General features: G+C 43.8%; 2 protein-coding genes across 2 annotated transcripts in view; one reads left to right on the forward strand and one right to left on the reverse strand.

The window, feature by feature from the left end:
* The window catches only part of LOC146967037 (sodium channel protein type 5 subunit alpha-like), a 468,832-nt gene that overhangs the window by 30,807 nt on the left and 419,097 nt on the right, over window positions 1-18,928 (forward strand). The gene's annotated exons all lie outside the window — the stretch shown is intronic.
* LOC146967038 (uncharacterized) lies at window positions 9,303-10,204 on the reverse strand. The gene has a single exon (XM_085763274.1). The coding sequence runs from the start codon at window positions 10,131-10,133 to the stop codon at window positions 9,366-9,368; it is 768 nt and encodes a 255-aa protein (XP_085619400.1). The 5' UTR covers window positions 10,134-10,204; the 3' UTR covers window positions 9,303-9,365.

The raw sequence follows: 18,928 nt of genomic DNA on the forward strand, positions 1-18,928 counted from the left end.
CAGCTTGATGAAAAACTGCCCCTGCTGTTTTGCATGAATTTACCTCTAAAACAACATTATCAAAATTCTACACGCTAAATTGTAGTCTTCTTTGCATGAAAAATAATCTTTCAATATGACAAACAAAATGTGAAATACATGGCACAATTCATACGGGACCAGAAAATATTTTTTATCTACCCAGTGAATCTCATTGACAATTTTTCGCTTTTGAGGACCCATGTACCGGACACGGACAACTTTGCCTCTCCATAGAATAACTTTGTTGTATCTAACTTCAATGTCCTTGTTGTGAGCCCCTCCCCCCCTCCCCTCACCTCACACACACACACACACGCACACACACACACACTTCTGTATTAGCAGCCAGTCAGACTGTAACGGTTGAAGTCGATTTACAGCCACTTGCGCTATCTGCTGCAGAAGTAGAGCAGAATGGATAATGTGTGTGCTTGTGTGTGTGTTGGCATGCGTGACGAAGCTATAACAGGGTGATGAGCTCTCTCGTCTGACCTCCTTTGGTGCTAAATTAAAATGAACCTGAATATTGATGCCTAATGAAGGAAGGTGTGCGTGTGTGTGTGTGTGTGTGTGTGTGTGTGTGTGTGTGTGTGTGTGAGTGAGTGAGACTGAGCAATGACGAGGCTTAAAGCTGGCCACTCTGGGAGATTACCTCAATATGAGTTGGATGGAGAGGACACACACACACACACACACACACACACACACAATTAGATGCTTGTGGAGTTTCTCATTCTGACTTTTATAGAAATTCAGTGTCAGATTTTTGCTCCATCTGTTTCTGGACGGTGTTCATACAGTCTGAGTCATGCTGCCTGTCAATTGATGTCACAGCTTCAGAAGCGTTGACCATGATCAGGGTGATAAGCGGATGAGCGTCCACAGACAGACAGCCTTGCAGAATAACACCTCAGACTCAGAGCCCCCCCACCCCCAAATAACTTCAATTCGTTGAAGTTTCTTTTTTTTTATTGAACATTTAAAGGTATGTAGGAATTCCCCCCATCTAGTGCGGTTGCATATCTGAACGTATTCTTGATGTTGCATTCACGTGAAGTCGGGCAGACGTCAGACAGACAACAGACGCTGCATGTAACAGGATGAACAAGCATCTATGTAAACAAGTGGTCCGCCAGCACGAGGCAAAACAATACAGGCATGACAACATGTTGTCATGGTGATGTGGTATTGTTTTACCGTCTTTCTCTGGTGGAGTAAAATGACATCCGGTTGGTTTGCCGACGGCCGTCTGCCTGACTGCACCTGAATGCAACACCAGTGCCTCCGTCCTTCCTCACATTACACAGTGGTGACAGTTTTAACAGGCCGAGCCCACAGCTCCGCTGAGTTTCCGTGGTTACCTACGGTCACGCTGCCACTCAACGTAAAAAATGGCGATGCAACATGGCCTCGGTTCGGTGTGTCGCCCACTTATGTATTTGTAACGACTTGTAACAACTCATTCTAAGGTACCAGAAAGCTTTCATTTGTATGCGGCTGTGATTCCACTTCAGTGAAATACGTATTTATGAAAGCAATATTTGATTTTTGCAACATTTGATTTTTGCCAAGTAAGTTACATACTGGGGCTTTAAGCACACATTACAAGACAGTTACACAGACAGTAAGACATGTACAGAACCATATGGGACGAAGGGCAGTTACAGAACAAACAAACAAACCACGACAAAACAAAACAAAGAACAGGGGGTTGGAATTGTGAAAAGGGGTATTGAGTAGGCAGAAGATGTTTTGGGATTGATTAAGAGGAGAGGTCACCAAGCAGGGCGATGGACGGGGAGAGTGGGATGCTGAGATTGAGGACCTTGGATAGCTCTCCCATGACCTCCGACCAAAACCGTCTATTGAATTAGCTGTATGTTGGAGTTGGATGACATGGTCAATGTGTTGTTACAATTATTTGCCAGTTGCCAATCTGTTTGGATCTGAAGGTCTGAAGTCAATTTGTCTGTTGGTAGTGAAGTGGTGTTGCCATGATGTGAGAAAAGTTTATACATCTGGGAAAGAAGTTTCTTGGGTTTGAGTAAATTTAATTTCAGTGTTAAAGGAGGGGTCGGGGTATGAAAGTTGTGGATAGGGTATCAATTACTTTTTTTGGTATCTTTTAACTGTAGATATTGGAATTGACAGTTTAGTGGTAGGTTGTATTTCTGTTTCAGAAGGTCATGAGAGAGCCATCCCTGAAAAGGTCCTCTAGGCCAGTTATTCCTCTGTTTCTAGGATGCAAAGTTATTGTTTTTCGGCCAATTTTGAACATTTGGTTGTGCCAGATGGGGGTGGGGTTTGTTGAAGTGGGGTCTGAGAGTGAGGGAGAGAGAGAGAAAAGAAAGAGAGAGATCTGGAAACATCAGTGACAACAGATGTTGATGGTGTCACTTTATGTATTCTGATAAATGTTTAACATAAAGCTTAGAGGCTGCCAGTCATCCTTCTGATTTAATTAATGAAGCTGGGATCTTTCTTTCTTTCTTTCTTTCTTTCTTTCTTTCTTTCTTTCTTTCTTTCTTTCTTTCTTTCTTTCTTTCTTTCTTTCTTTCTTTCTTTCTTACTTTCTTTCTTTCTTTCTTTCTTTCTTTCTTTCTTTCTTTCTTTCTTTCTTTCTTCAGACACAACTTTGATCTTTGCTGAGGTTAATACAAGATAAGACTAATGTACACACACACACACACACACACACACACACACACACACACACACACACACACACACACACACACACACACACACAGGTCAGGTGTCCCATAGTGACTGCCTGAAACAACTGCATGTTGAATGCTTGTGTGTGTGTGTGTGTGTGTGTGTGTGTGTGTGTGTGTGTGTGTGTGTGTGTTAGCCAGTCACTAAAGAGTGCTCTAATAATATCTACACTAAGATTTGTCGCTTCATGGGAGTCCATAGATGCGTGTGTGTCCTGGTAGGTATGGTGTGAGAGTGGCTGAAACAACATCGTGGGTGAAAGACGGGAGGCCTTGCGAGCCACAGGCTGATAATTTTCTGACAGTGTGTGTGTGTGTGTGTGTGTGTGTGTGTGTGTTTGTGTGTGTGTGTGTGTGTCCCAGTTTGAAAGTGACAGCTGAGCGACAGAGCGCTGACACAGGAGAGGTGGAACGACAGATATGCCAGGAAGGGGGAGGAGGAAGAATAGGAGGAGGAGAAAAGAAAGAGCTGATAGAGGAAGAAGAAGTGGAGGAAAAAACAAGAGAGGGAGAGATGAGGAGGACGAAAGCAAGAAAAGAAAGTGAAAAAGAAAATTGGCTAGAAACAAACGAAAGATGAAACGATAAGAAAATAGAGAAAAATAAAAGAGAAAACCAAAGAGAAAGTGAGTAAAAGACAAAAGGAAAATAAAAGATAATAAAAGTAAAGGAGGGCAAATTGGTAAAGAAATGAGAAAAGAGAGAGAGCAGGGAGACATGCAGTGAGGTAGGTGGCAGAGGAGGGGAGGAGATGAGGTGATGAGGAAGAAAGGGAAAGAGAGTTTGTGAGAGTGTTGGAGAAAAAATAAATGGAAAGATAGGTAAAGTGATCAGTAAAATGAGGGGAGGAAATGAGGGAAGAGAGGAGGACTGTGGAGCCCTGGGATTGGCCCTGTCCCTGGAGGAAGACGGGGTCATCTGACTGTTGTGTCTCTGTAACAAACAGCAGCTGGGAGGATTCAGCCAGGTCCTGGAAACGGCCCTCAGGGGCCACAGTCGCAGCACTGGGGGAATTCACAACTCGTGTGGGCCACAATGCAGAAACAGTCATGATCTGAACCTGACTGCAAACCTTCAGTAATCCACTTAGACATCAGAGAAAGACATTCTAAGAGATCCTTCCTTTTCCTCATTAGCAGTGAGACAGTGCCAGCTGCTGAACATCCTTCAATACACTGCAAACAGCAACTGCTCATAGCTAATTCTGCTTTTTTTTCTTGGTAGAATAAATTTAAAGGGACAGTATGTAGCTTATTTGGCTTTTTATTAGCAAAAATCAAATATTGCTTTCATACATATGTATTTACCGAAGTCTAATCACAACCACATACAAATGAAAGCTTTCTCGTACCTTAGAATGAGTTGTTTACAAATACATAGGTGGTAGGTGCACCCTCCAGAGGCTGCCATGTTGCATCGCCATCTTTGAATACGGTACGCGAAAGCCGACAAACTAGGCTCAAACGCTCTATTGAGTGTCTGTGACTATTGTGTCCGGAGGATGATCGACGTAGTTGTTTTTGTTTTTTTCACGGTGCTACAGCTGCAGCTGAACCGGCTGGAGAGCACAGCGCCGTTGTTACAGCTGATCATACTGTATCTATGTCCGAGTACGTTTGTCCTCTGATCTTCCTTCATGCGACCGCACTGCATAACTGGCACATCCTGTAAGTCCTCCTGTGTAACTTTTTGCTGTGAAATATGACTGAAGGCACAAGTGGAAGTCTGCATGTGTGTTAAAAAATAATAATAACAAAAAAACGCCGATAGTAATCGGTCAAAGATATTGTTATAAGTTAGTTAGTTTGCAAACGTGTTTGTCCTCGGTGGCCACCGTCCCTTTGCCGACTGCAATCTAGAATCTGAACGCTGGATGTCACGGTTTTACCCCAATAATACATACTGAGGCTTTAACATGTAAACAAATACAGGCTAAAATATGTGCTCTAACCCGTCTGTATCTGTATCATATGACCACAGGTCACAGGTATTATTTACAGGTCAGCTCATTCATTATTTAACATCCTGACACATTTTCCACTCTAAGTACTTTTGCTTTTGTTCCTTTTTAGTACTGAATCAAATTATTTGTCTCCTTCACATCCGGATGCAGAACATTCACCTTTAGTGAAGTATTCTGCAGCCTTTTTCAGTAGTAGTGGTTTTTTTTTTTTTTTTACTTACCTGTACTTTTTCGCCATAAACATGAAGAGGAAGCTGAAACTGCTGAGCTCCTCACTGCTGATGATGCTTGTGATGCAGGAGCTGAACAGGTTCATTGTTTCTGTCTGATTGGTTCTGAAGTGTTCAGGTCAGAGAACATTTGAAGGACAAAAATTCGAACGCAGACCAAGAGGAAAAAAAGTGAGGAGTGAATAAGAGAGTGAGTGGATGAATAATGAATGTGTGAATTTGTGTCAGTGTGTGTTAGTGTTGCTTACAGGAGTCTAAAGGGCCCATGGTAAACGTCATGGCTGCGTGGCTCGGCCATGATGTCACAGTGTAACCCCAGCTGAAAGGTAACTCTGGCAGCGGAAGGAAAGACTGTTTCACCCACTGTTCATCTCTTCCTGCTCACCTGATGCATGCACAACCAATAAACCTCCCAGAACAGACAAAACCTTAAAGGACAATTCCAGGCGAATTCAACTCAGGGCTGTATGTTCCTAACATTTTAGGTCTAAAAGAAGGAATCTGAAGATTTTCAGTTTAATTGCTCCTGTTTTGCGGTAGTTGTGTCTGTCCCCGCATCGCCACGGCAGCAATGAATGGGAATGGATGCAAGTTCCGCTGCTTAGGCTGTTTACATCCCTCAAAGCCACAGACAGCGTCAGATGGCTACTCAAACATGCACCCAGAAGTTTATTTACTTCAAGCAGGCCGACATGTTTGTAAAACTAGATCTAATTCAAAGTCTCCCGGAGTCTCACGCGAGACCCTGTTGCCATATCAGTGCATACAGGTGCAGTTGGAAAGCTACCGTTTGTGCCATAAACACAGGAATATCAACTCTTGACTTGCTTCAAGTGTACATTTTCCACAGACAGCGTCAGGTGGCTACTCAAATATGCGCAGAGAAGTTTTTATTACTTGAAGGAAGTCAAGAGTTGATATTCCTGTGTTTATGACACAAACGGTAGCTTTCCCACTGTATGTGAACACACCGAGCGCGGCAACTTGGATCTCACGCGAGACTCTGGGAGACTTTGAATTAGATCTAGTTTTACAAACATGTCGGCTTGCTTGAAGTAAATACACTTCTGGGTGCATGTTTGAGTGGCCATCTGACGCTGTCTGTGGCTTTGAGGGATGGAAACAGCCTAAGCAGCGGAACTTGCATCCACTCCCATTCATTGCTGCCATGGCGATGCGGGGACAGACACAACTACTGCAAAACAGGAGACATTAAACTGAAAATCTTCAGATTCATTCTTTTAGACCTAAAATGTTAGGAACATACACCCCCGAGTTGAATTCGCCTGGAATTGTCCTTTAAGTCTCAACTGTGCAGTGAGTTTACACCTCAGATTGTTGAAGGTAACTCCAGCATTTTTCAACTGAAAAAGAATTAGGGGGCATCCCTGTTACTGACAGACAGGAAGAGAAAGGTGGTTGGAGGTTGCCAGGTTGGTGCAGGTGCCAGGTTTTCAGGTTATTTCCCCTCACCATCACCATCATCCTCATCCTCATCATCATCAACACACACACGCACTGCTCTGGTATCATTGTGTGAACAAACAAACAGCTGCAGCATGCTGGGTTGCCAGGCGGACTTAGTTGCCAGGCTTTTGTTTATCCCCCTTTTAGTGTGTCAGGGTCATTCCTTCTGGCAGACTGCTTGATACACACACGCACACGCACACGCACACACACACACACACACACACACACACACACACACACACACACACACAAACACAATCTTAAGTGGGTTGAAGTCAAACAAGAAATCTCTTCATGCAGATTTCGTCTCTCTTTCCACTGCCTTTGGACATGATCAAGGGTGCTCATTACCCACAGTGCTGTCTGTCTGCACGCATGCACATGTGCGTGTCTGTGTGGGAGAATTGTTCTCCAAAATCAGCAGCTGATGACAAAGAAGCTGTAGATTAATTCAAGATCACTTCAGTCTCTTGCTTCTTGTCTCCTTGTTTTTCCATCGTTTCTTATTTCTATTTTTCATTTAGGCTATGTCTAAATAGTCTTTTTCTTCTGTTTAATTTCCAGGTATAGCTTCTTTAACTCTCTCATTTAGTTATATTCTTCTCATATCCATGGCTTCTTTTGCCTAACCCCTTTTTTGATTAACTAATCTTTTGTCTTTGCATTTTTTATTTTTTTTACATTTATTTCTCTTTTCTGTGTTTTTTATCAGCTTCGTTCTTTTTCTTATACATGTTCTTTTCTTCTACTCATTCACACATCTTCTCCTTCCTTTCCCTCCTCTTCTCACAGTCTGAGACATTTATCAGACCATTTGTCCAAACACACATCTGCTCAGCATGATCAGCTGGATGTTTCCTGCTTCTTCTCCATCCTTCTGATTGGCTGAGAGCAGTGAGCCACAGGTGTTTGGATCTGCAGTGTCCATGTTGTCCTGATTTCCCCTGAGAGGGAGGGAGGGTGTGATGCTGTGGTTGGGTCCCACACCTTCAGCCAACAGAGGAAACTCAGATTTTCTGACTGGATCTGCACTGAGATTCTGTGGTGGGGGGTTAATACCATGAAATTTAATCCTAGTGGCAGAAGCCTGAAGTTGTGCCAAATCATCTCCTCGCAATGTCTCAACAAGTCCAAGCCAGTGGACTTTGTATTCTAAAGCTCATGTTTTGCGAAATTTGTGAAGATGTTTTCTTAATCAGCAGCACATTTGTGTGTTTGATTTATTAAACTAAAGTGCATGAACCTAACGTAAGATGAATAACTTTAAAATGACACAGAGGAAAAAAGGGATTCATTTACAAAAGGTAAGTGGAGTTACTGGAGACACAGTAACTCCACTTACTGTGTCAGACACAAACACACAGACTAGAAACATCTTACAAAAAGGTTGAAAAACAAAGGAAATACAAGCAGAACACTATGGATCCTGACAGTGCTGTGGACTGACACACACATGTTTTTCAATGCATCTCCACCATCAGCTGAGCCGCCTGAAACTCTCACAGTAATAGGCATCACGAAGAGACTGATATCAGTTTTCATTAAAGCAGCTTACAGCAAATGTAGATACAATTTCATTGTGAACAATTGAGTGATCAAAAATATTTTATAACTCAGGAAATCATTACTGCTGAGAGTTGGAGGGATGGATGGCTCAACGACACTATGGTTCTTGTTTAGCCTGGCCACAGTGTTGAAAAGGAACCTGGGGTTGTTCTTATTCTTTTCTATTAAAGATGAATAGTAATTGCTTCTAGCATTACGGAGTTCTTTTTTATATATTAATAAACTATCCTTCCAGGCTTGACGGTCTTCCTCTGGAATGTGTTTTCCTTTCCAGCTGTCTGGTCTTCTGTTTCAAAGCGCGCAAGTTTGGGCTGTGCCAGGGGGCTATTCTTTTCTGGTTGATAACTTTCTTTTTCAGGGGAGCTACAGCATCAAGTGTCCCAAGGAGTGCTGCTGCAGTGCTATCCACAAGATAGTCCACCTGTGTGGGGGTGAAATCAGCATAACTGCCCATAATATTGTTACAGGATGTGGCAGCAAGCTCTGCTGGAATAAGCTCTTTAAATCTAGAAACAGCAGTGTCAGATAGACATCTACTGTAGCGGGATTTTTTCCAAAGTAGGATATAATTTGTTAAAGTAAATTCAAATTAAAGAATGGTCAGACAAGACGGGGTTCTGAGGAAGAACTGTGACATGGTCAGCTTCTATTCCATAAGTAAGTACTAAGTCAAGGATATGATGAGAGAAGCCGACTGAATCCAAAAGTGACTTGAATGCAGTAGCCAGACAATCATCATCGACGTCCACATGAATGTTAAAGTCACCTACTATAATGACTTTGTCTGAGCTCATTGCTAAATTTGACAGAAAGTCAGGGAATTCGTCTAGGAACTCAGAATAAGTTGCAGGAGGACGATACACTACAGCAAGTAAGAGTGGTTTTTCTGCTTTCCAGTCTGGGTGAGAGAGGCTGACAGTAAGGCTTTCAAATGTATTATATGAACTATTATGTGTAGGGTTGATAATCAGATTTGACTGATAAATAGCAGCCACTCCTCCTCCTCGGCCAGTGTTACGAGGCACATGACAGTTAATGTAACTAGGAGGGGTAGATTCATTCAAACTAACATATTCATCTTGCTGCAACCAGGTCTCAGTGTGTTAATATGTCAATATGGTGACTTGTAATTAAGTCATTCACTAGGAGAGACTTGGATGGGAGAGAACGAGTATTGAGTAAACCACATTTAATAGTTCTATTAGGTTGGCTTGCTGGAGCAGTGGTTTTGATTTTAACTAAGTTGCTATAAACAACTCCTCTAGATTCGGGTTTAGGCTTAGACAGCCTCAAGGCAGACACAGTTTCTATAGGCTGGGTGGGTGACAACACGAAGGACCCAGCAGAGGGGCGTGTTAAACTGCGGCTCTGCCTGCTGGTCTGAACTCTGGGTGCTTGTCAGGGATTAGCATGGCTAATAAAGTGCCCTATATTCCTAGATAGGAGGGATGCGCCATCCAGAGTAGGATGGACGTCATCTCTCCGAATCAGACCAGTCTTTCCCCAGAAGGAGGTCCAGTTATCTATGTAAGCCACGTTGTTATCTAAGCACCACCTAGACATCCAGCGATGGAATGAACGCATGCGGCTAAACATATCGTCACTCACTAAATTGGGCAGCGGGCCAGAGAAAATTACGGAGTCCGACATTGTCTTTGCAAAGTTGCACACCGAAGCCATATTAACCTTAGTTAACTCCGACTGGCGAAGCCGGGTGTCATTAGCCCCGACATGGATTACAATCTTACTGTATTTAACCTTACGTTTACATGCCAGCAGCTTTAGATTAGCCTCAACGTCGCCCGCTCTGGCCCCTGGGATGCACTTTATGCTCGCTGGAGTCTCTACCTTCACGTTCCGTAAAATAGAGCTGCCAATGACTAATGCCGACTTCACAGCGGGGCTGTGAGCAACAGAGTCGACATGTTGAGTTACGTTCTCAGCGGGTGTGTCGCTGAGTGGGGAAAAGCGGTTGGAGACGTGAAGGGGTTGGTGGGCCAACACAGGCTTATTGCGTCTATGTTTCCCTCGGTTTGTCACCCAGCCGAACTGACTAGTTCCCGGCTGCACGGGGGCTGGGGGGGAACTGCTAGCGGTGGCTAGGCTAGGTGGCTCCGCACTGGCTAAGCTGGACTGTGAAGCTACTGTAGCTGGACTAGCCTCCATGGTGCGGAGCCGGGACTCTAACTCGCTGAGCCTCGCCTCCAGAGCTACAAACAAGCTACACTTATTACACGTATCATTATCACTAAAGCAGTGTTGTTTTCGTTAACGATGACGAAATATTTTCGTTGACGCCCCTTTTTTTCATGACGATATCGAGACGGTGACGAGATAAACATGGCTCTCTGATGACAAAAACATGACGAGACGTGTGTGAGTTTTCGTTGACGAGACGAGAACGGACGTAAATGTTGTGGATTGTCATTACTCTAAGCTTCACATGATTTAGCAACGGCTCCGTCAAAAATAGAACGACGCTGCTGAGACGAGCCGCGGTGCGCCCGCCGCCCGGTGCTTGTGATCAGAGCGGCAGAGAGCAGCAGGCAGTGATCAGCTGCTCCGGTGACCGCGGTGCAGCCGCTCCGCGGCGCTGACGGGTGGTCAGACGTTCAAAATGCACGACATTTCTGCTTATTGTGCGTATAACCTGTCAATTAAAAATCAACAAGTATCTGCAACGCTGCTGCATCCCATCCTTGTGTGGTCACACCACCACCTGGCATGCAGCGCACATTCTGCTCAACACACCTGCCATCACTCGACCAGAAGATATATGGACGTATTTTAAAGACCGGGTAAACCAAGAATAAATATGTGTTTTAAGTTTATAATACCACAGGAAAATATATTATTAACCACTCTGTCAAATTTGGAGGACTAAAAAAGTCGTTAAGTATATAAAATTCTGCATCAAAGTTGTCAATAAATGAGCAGTTTTCTCTGGTTCCGGACGGTGGGGGCGTGTCGCGATATGGTCGTGCTGCAGGCAAAGAGACCACGCCCCATGGTAGGAGAGCTGGACTTCACTGACCGTCTCTGATACACAACCAGTGTTGCCAACTTGGCGACTTTGTCGCTAAATCTGGCGACTTTCCAACCCCTCTTGGTGACTTTTTTTGTCAAAAGCGACTAGCGACAAATCTAGCGACTTTTTCCCGTGATATTACAAACGAGAACTGGACCTGAAATCACGTTATCACAGCTGTTTTCAACGAGCAGCGGCGCTGCCGCGGGCACTTACAGGTATTCAGCCTACACACAGTAGTGTCACGGAGCTGCCTCCGCTGCATTCAGAGACGCACTGCTCCACGCCACAGACATAAAGAGCGCCGCTGGCCGCCGACAACCGGCAACCCCCCCCGCTGAGATAATGACGTCATTTATCGACTTTTAGCGACTTTTACAACAGCCAATAGCGACTTTGCTTACTGAGGAGTTGGCAACACTGTACACAACCTCAAACACACTCCACCACACACCCCAGTCCTCAGCACTGACACAGCTGATAAACCTAAAGGAAATATTTCTTACCTTCACTCTTGGTGTCTAAAACAGTCCCAGCAGCAGCAGTCATCCAGCTGCAACAGGTTATAATCCACCATGCTGCTCTGTTTACGTGCTTCATCCATTTGCATTGTGTGAAAAAAATAAATAAAGTTTTTAGCTAACGTTAGCTTAGCTTTAGCTTCAAGTGTCCTGACAGGAGAAGCAGTAGCAGAGACAGTGAATCATCTCTGGACCTGGTACCGAGTCCAGACCCGGTCCAGACCGCCCGGCGCCGTGACACCGCGTCCAAGCTGAGCAGCAGCCGTGTCCCGGTGGGAGGAGACCGGGGGAAACAACACGGTGGAGCCGGGATCAGAAACAGACCAGGGGAAACAACACGGTGGAGCCGGGAGGCTGCGGCTGCTACCGCGGCTAAAAACTTTTTTTTCTCTTTCACACAATGCAAACGGAGGAAATGGGCAGACCGCGACGACCATAACGATCAAAACGGGAATAATATCGGTGGATTATTAACTGGATGACTGAAGCTGCTGCTGCCTGTTTTAGACACCAGAGTGAAGGTAAGAAATGGTTTGATCAGCTGTGTGTCCGCTCGGACGTGTGGTGGACTGAGAGCACGGCGGAGGTTTTTTTTTTTTTTTTTAACGGTGTTTTCTGTCCGTGATTGTACAGTATGTCTGGTGGTCTGGTCTCCCGTGTGTGTGGTTGTTTGGGGGGAGTGGAGGCTGTTTGGTCGGACAGTGTGTTAATGAGGGAGGCTCTGGTCAAAAGACGGTGTTGTAGCTGCTGCTGCTGCTGCTGCCGCTGTGTGTCGTGTGTAACGTTGTGAGGGGTGTGTGACCGGGGGAGTCAGCCTCTCTCCCCGCGGTGACGACTGCTTATCACGGTGTGAACACCGTTAACGTTAGCACTGTAAACTCGTTGTATGAAGGAACAGGACAGTAGTGGTCTCCCCTGTGTGAACATGAGCTGTTTAGTTAGCTGGCTGTTACACGTGTTTCAGCTAGACTGAAGAGCAAGTGGGACAGAAAACCTCTGAAGTCAGTTGGCTGAATGTATTTATATGTAGAGCAGAGCAGGGGGCGGGTTTATGTAAGTATGACCGCTTTACGTAAAGCGGTCATCGATTTAAGCCCGCCCATTCTAAACCTGCACACAGAACAGTCTCTGAGGCCTAGCTCCTCAAGGAAATGATGAATGGGAAAAATATTTTTTACATGTTTTGAGGGACACATTTAAGGCCTAATTAATATGATAAGAAGAAAAATACTGAATTTGGTTTACCCGGTCTTTAAATATAATCCAGCAGAAAAAAAACTGAATGCACCAGGCTACTGTTACCACTTTATCTGTGTGTAGGCTAATGTATAATCCTTAGACCATAAGCCATTGGGTGGAAACAGTATGTGTGAAACCATTCCTTATTGAATTAATTTGTTAAAAGACTTTTTTTTTTTTTTTTTTTTTTTACTAAAACTGACTAAAACTAGACGAAAACCTTGTTGAGTTTTCGTCGACTAAAACTAGACTAAAACTATCACATATAGAAATGACTAAAATTGACTAAAACTAATAAGTATTTTCGTCAAAAAGACTAAGACTAAGACTAAATCTAAAATGCCTGCCAAAAACAACACTGCACTAAAGGAGGCAGAGGAGTGGCTAAACATCTGACACACAGAGCAGGAGAGGGAGGGAGAGGAGGAGGGATAAGCCATGCTAAGCTAAACTAGCGGACCTGTGGCAAATACAACAAGTTGAATGGGGAAATACAAAGAAAGTCCTGTTAAAGACTTAAGTGACAGAAAGTTGTGTAATGTAGCAAAACGTGGTGTACACTGGTGCTTAAAGTGATTAAATTGGCAGAACACTAGACGGAGGATTGAGAAAGTCTAACACAACACAGCAACAGTGCAGCAGGCACAGGCAGGAAATGACGTAACACGCTCACCGTAAGTCTCGAGGATTCTCGCGTAGTCCGTCCGTCCGGGAAGGGAAGTTTATCTGTGGCACCTTTTAGCAACACCACAATATTGAGTGCTGTATTTAAAGGTACATTGTGTAGGAATTCCTCCCATCTAGCGTTGCGGTTGTATATCACAAGCAACTCAATGGTATTTTTCATGCTGCATTCACGTGAAATTGGGCAGACGGCAGACGGCAGACAGCCGCTGCACGTAACGGCATAAACAAGCCTCTATGTAAACAAGTGGTCTGTCAGCACCAGGCAAAACAATACACGTGACAGTATGTTGTCATGGCGATGTGGTATTGTTTACCTGACCCACGTTTTACCAGCTTTCTCTGGACTTCTGTGACTAAAATGACATCTGGTTTGTTAGCGACGGCCGTCTGCCCGACTGCAGGTGAATGCAGCATCAGTGTAACGCTCCTCCTCACTGCGTTACCGCGGTGACTTTTCACAGACGCCACCTCCACCTGAGCCGACAGCTCCGGTGTCTCCGCTGAGTTTCCGTGGTTTCCTACCGTCACGCTGTCACTGAACGTAAAAACATGGCGACACCACATGGCAGCCAGCACCGAGCTTACCCGCTCCATGTAGATATGAATGATATGAACGGCTAATTCAGAGCTGAAAGGAACACTTCACTTTGTTGATGGGGGGGATTACTGATTAATGAAAAACAGACTTTTGAACCAAATAATCGATTCTCCTGAATAGATAACAGGAGAAGTTACACATTGTCCCTTTAAGCCATAAAAGGCACAAAGAAAAACAAAATATAAAAAGACAGAAAGAAGTCAAAACAGTGAAAGCTGTTGATGTTGCTGGTACCTCCTCTATGAGGACAGATCAACACACTAATGCATGCTTGCAGTGTGCACACATGCAAACACATACAAGGACACATAGCTTTCTATTTCTGTCTGTATCTCTTATTTCACCCTGTTGTTCTCTGTTCATCAATTCACTTCTGCCGAATTCATTTCCATAACATTACTTAGCAGGACGTCAGTCGACACCCGGCTCACAGAGCTGATTTCTGTCAATGTTTCCTCATGGTCAATCAACTCTGAAAACTCTGAGTCTGCATCCGTTTAGATTTTCACAGAGGTCATCAGCTCAAGGTGGCACTGAGAAACTAACATTTTCACCTCATCAGTCTTCATCCATCCCATTATCAAGAATAAGTGCCCAGTGCATGTGACATACTCATGTCTTCATCACTGAGCTTGACAGCTGGTCGCCTCAGATATTGACGCATGTTTCCTTTAATTTCAATCTAATGTAATTCACTAACACAGCAAACGTGGAGCTGAAGTGATAAAAAATACAGCGATAAAATGTAACGATATACAGTATATAAACATGACCTGCTAATGACGTTAAAGATAAGAGGAGGATGAAGGAAGAGAAAGAAGGAAGGGATGAAAGAAAGGAGGAAAGAAAGTAAAGTGAGAAGCCAAGAAGAAAGGAATGAAGGAAGTGAGCAAATTCTTAAGGAGAAATAGTGTAAATGAAGACAGGAATAGGAGAAAAAAATTACCTTCAAATTAAAATGTATTTTCTGGGTGTTGTATACTGTAGCTCAGTGGGTTGAGCAGATGCCCCATATACAGAGGTTATAGTCCTTGCTGTGACCGGCCCTGGTTCGAATCTCCCTGCAGCCCTATGCTGCATGTCATCCCCCCTGTCTGTTTCCTCATTTCCTTCCTATCAATTAAGCCCCCCCACACACACACACACACACACACACAAATTAAAATTAAAATGTATTTTATTTTTATTATAAATGAATTATTTATTTATTCTTTATTCTTCCACCAAAACAGTATAAATAACTAGACCTGTGTTCCTTCTGTTACTTATATATATATATATATATATATGTGTATATGCTCCTGCTGTTACTGTCTGATGGGGATTTGACAACACAAAATACTCATCTTCTACACAACCTTGACCAGAATATGAACTGATAACAGCTCTGTGTGTGTGTGTGTGTGTGTGTGTGTGTGTGTGTGTGTGTGTGTGTGTTGCACACTCAGATGGGACACGAATGGAGATACTCTTGCAAATATGGAAATTATGATACAACATTTGGTTGCGTCTTTGTGTGTCTCAGTAAGCTCTGGATGGTGTTTTATTTTACATGTTGATCCATGAGATTACATCTCAGTACAGTATCTCCTCTCTCAGGCTTCTTTCTGGAGCTCTTGTTACAACAGGTGATTGAACCAATCAGAAGAGAGGAGCCTCTGATCCTCTTTTATGATTGGCTGACTGGCAGCAACCCAATAAAAACTATAGCAAAATGACATTAAACATGTGGTTCATACCCATAATCTGAGTGACATTAACAATAATAATTGTAAATGGTGTTTGAAATAGTGTTGAAGCTGGTCTACTTGAGCACAGAGTGGCTTGTAGCACTGTGTGAATGTTGTGGAGGACCAAAAGACAGCAGCAGGTGATAAACAGCAGGGAGGACTTGATGTTAACATGTAGAGAGCTCAACGCCAACCCGCACAAGACTTTAAGGTGAAGTTAGTGGCGTCAGAGCAGGCAATGCCAGAGGACTGGCTGAGCTAATGAGTCAGGTTGGCTCAGTGTGAGGAGTGGGTCTGGACTGTCTGCAGCCTGAGCAACAACAAAGCACAATGAACCAACCACTGGCAGTCAGGGACAATCAGTCAACCCCGCAGAGAAGCAGAAAAGCACCTTCAGCAGCAGACTGATCCAACTCCCTCTGACGGGCTGGGACGAGGAAGCCAATTTAGGGCCAAACAGTCTGAAAGGAAGAGAAGAGAGAGCAGAGCCTTTCAGATGACAAACTCCCTTGTTTGAATGCTTGAAAAACTTTATATAATCGTCTATTTAGAGACTGATGGATTTATGACAATGATGATTTTATAGTTTTCCTTGTAAGACTACAAAAATGTAGTAGCTACAGCTGTCAGATAACTTAATTAAGTGTTTGAATTCCTGCTTGTCTTCATCATCCCTCTGTTCCATCTATGCCTCACACCAGGGCACCATAATGTTGGGCTCTACCTCACATAAAGGGGCACTATTTATAGGTGGCTATCAAAATTAATAAGAATATTGATATCAAAATATTAATAATTACTAGTTAAGTAATAAGATGTAATTGACATTAATTCACCTTGGGGCACCAATTTACAAAAGCAGTCTCATAAAAGTATGCTAACTATTCATTTGGAACCTTGTTTAATAATTAGTTTAATAACTATCCACCTTATTCCTGGGGTCGTTACTGTAGAAACGGTTATGGGTGGAACTTCCGGTCAGCACCGGAAGTAGCAGTGAGCCATTGGCTAACAGCAGTGGTTGCTAGCGGTCTTCATTACTGTTAGCGGGTTATTTGAACGTTTTCACATTGTTTTCTGTTTTCTTAGTTAATTCGGTAGATGAGGTAATTCATGTGGTGATAATAGACCGGTTATTGATCTATGGTGGTGAGCGCTCGTAATTAAAAAATCAGCTCGAGTGAAGAGAGAGTAGCGCTGTTTGGTTGACCCGTCTGCAGCTTCTGGGGGCTGCGGGTGGAGGACTGGACTGTGTTGGACGAGTCAGACCAACAGGTCCGCTTGGACCGTGGCCACTCGGACCAACAGGTCCGCTCGTACAACGTAATCTGGGCAGGAGAGACCGAGAAGTGGACGGGGCTGAACCGGGAGAGAGGCAGCCACTGGGCGTGTGTTGTGACAGGAGTGAGGGGGCGCGCCGCCCGTCACAGAGGAGAAATGCATTGTAATGAATTTAACAGCCCCCCCCTCGAGATTATTGTTATTCTGACACATGAGTTAAATAACAGCTGTGTTTGAAACCACGCTGCGGTTCGTAATCGCGGTGCAGAAGAGTGAGTTTGGAGCTGACGAAAGGAGAGAAAAAAGAGAGTCGGTGGGAAATGCTCATTGATTAGAGAGACAGCGATCAGCTCCGCGGTGACGAACCCGCTTCAATATGACAACTATGATTGTGATTAAAAGAACCTAAACCAAGTCGAGTAGAGCTGAGCTGTAACTGTGTAGTGGAGAAGGGGCAACACACGCTATGCACACACACGCACACGCGCCATCGTCCCCTCAGATGCGGCTGCATCTCTCCAGGACACTGGTGTGTGTGAGTGTGAGAGAAATAAAAGCTGTGACTTGCTTGGGCAGACGTTGTTTGGTGTCACCCGCTGATTTGCATAGATACATAAATATCTAGACCCCGAATCTATAAGACTATATGTATACAAATATGTATAAAAAATTGCGTGTATCATTTAGGGGTTTTTATATCCCTAAATGATACACGCAATTTTATGTTTACTGTTTCATTCCGTGTAAACGTTGTGTACACTGACACACCCCCCTGTATCTTTATGATTAAAATAAACTAAATGGATTTTTTTTTACTACAACTTTGTTGGTTGGACACTCGGATGTGTCTGTGTGTGGTCTTATAATAGATCCATGGTGAGAACCTACAGTAAAATACTCCGCCCCCACCACCACCACACACACACACACAATCCCTGAGAGCAGACAGTAAAGAGGTGAGTGAGAGAGGGACCCCCCACACACATATGCATTTCTTTATAAAAGAGGAATGTGTTTTAAAATAAAATTATTCCAACTTATATGAGGCAACTTTCCAGAGCTAGCAGATAGCTTGTTGCCTCAACAACTGAAGCAACCAAGTTAACAAGTAGCTAAATATGCTACTGTACGTTATCTTTTTATCTTTGGACACTTTTTTAAGTCGTCCTCACACCTCACAATATTAGTAGGCAGCGGTATTATGATATTGTCTCGTTTGAGTTGTAAAAGGTGGTGTTTTATGTCTCTAACGCTCGCAGAAAGTGGATTAGCGCGTACTGTTAGCATGTAAACAAACGCTACTTCTGGTTCGCACTGGAAGCTGCGCCCATAATTCCCGCAAGGCATCATGGGGGCTAGGAATAAGGTGGATAACCAAAATTACCTTATTAATAAAAGCAGAAGTTGAAGGGTTTAGGAGTGTAGAGGCTGGACAAGCAAATATTTTAATTTAAAGGGACAACGAGGAGTTTCTCCATCGGCAGAACGAAAAATTCTGCGACAATAAAAAAGTCTCATATTAATGTGGATGAATCTACGTTACCACTTGTTAATGGGCCCATTTTAGATAAATATATTGTTTTGTCTCTATCGTTATTTTGTTATTATTAGTGGTGGTGGAAATGCTGGGCGAGCCGACCAGCGTTTCTTTACTTTCGGTTTCGTGGCGAGTCATGAGAATAACGCTGCCGAATCGCCGTTTTTGGTCGGAACTACGACAGAATCTGATCGTCTTCGAACCTCTGACTTTAATTCTTGATGAATGAAAACATGAGTCTGTCTTGCGCCGGTCAAAGAATAGTAGTAGTGTGAAAACACTTCGCTTTTCCAAAACTCCTCGTTGTCCCTTTAAAAGTTAATTTGGACACATAGAGGTC

This window comes from Trachurus japonicus, chromosome 20 (assembly GCF_045865225.1).
Source record: "Trachurus japonicus isolate A0001 chromosome 20, Traja_1.0".
Taxonomy (NCBI): domain Eukaryota; kingdom Metazoa; phylum Chordata; class Actinopteri; order Carangiformes; family Carangidae; genus Trachurus; species Trachurus japonicus.

Coding starts and splice junctions, on each gene's coding strand:
- LOC146967038 (XM_085763274.1), bottom strand. CDS start 10,133: ATGGAGGCTAGTCCAGCTACAGTAGCTTCACAGTCCAGCTTAGCCAGT.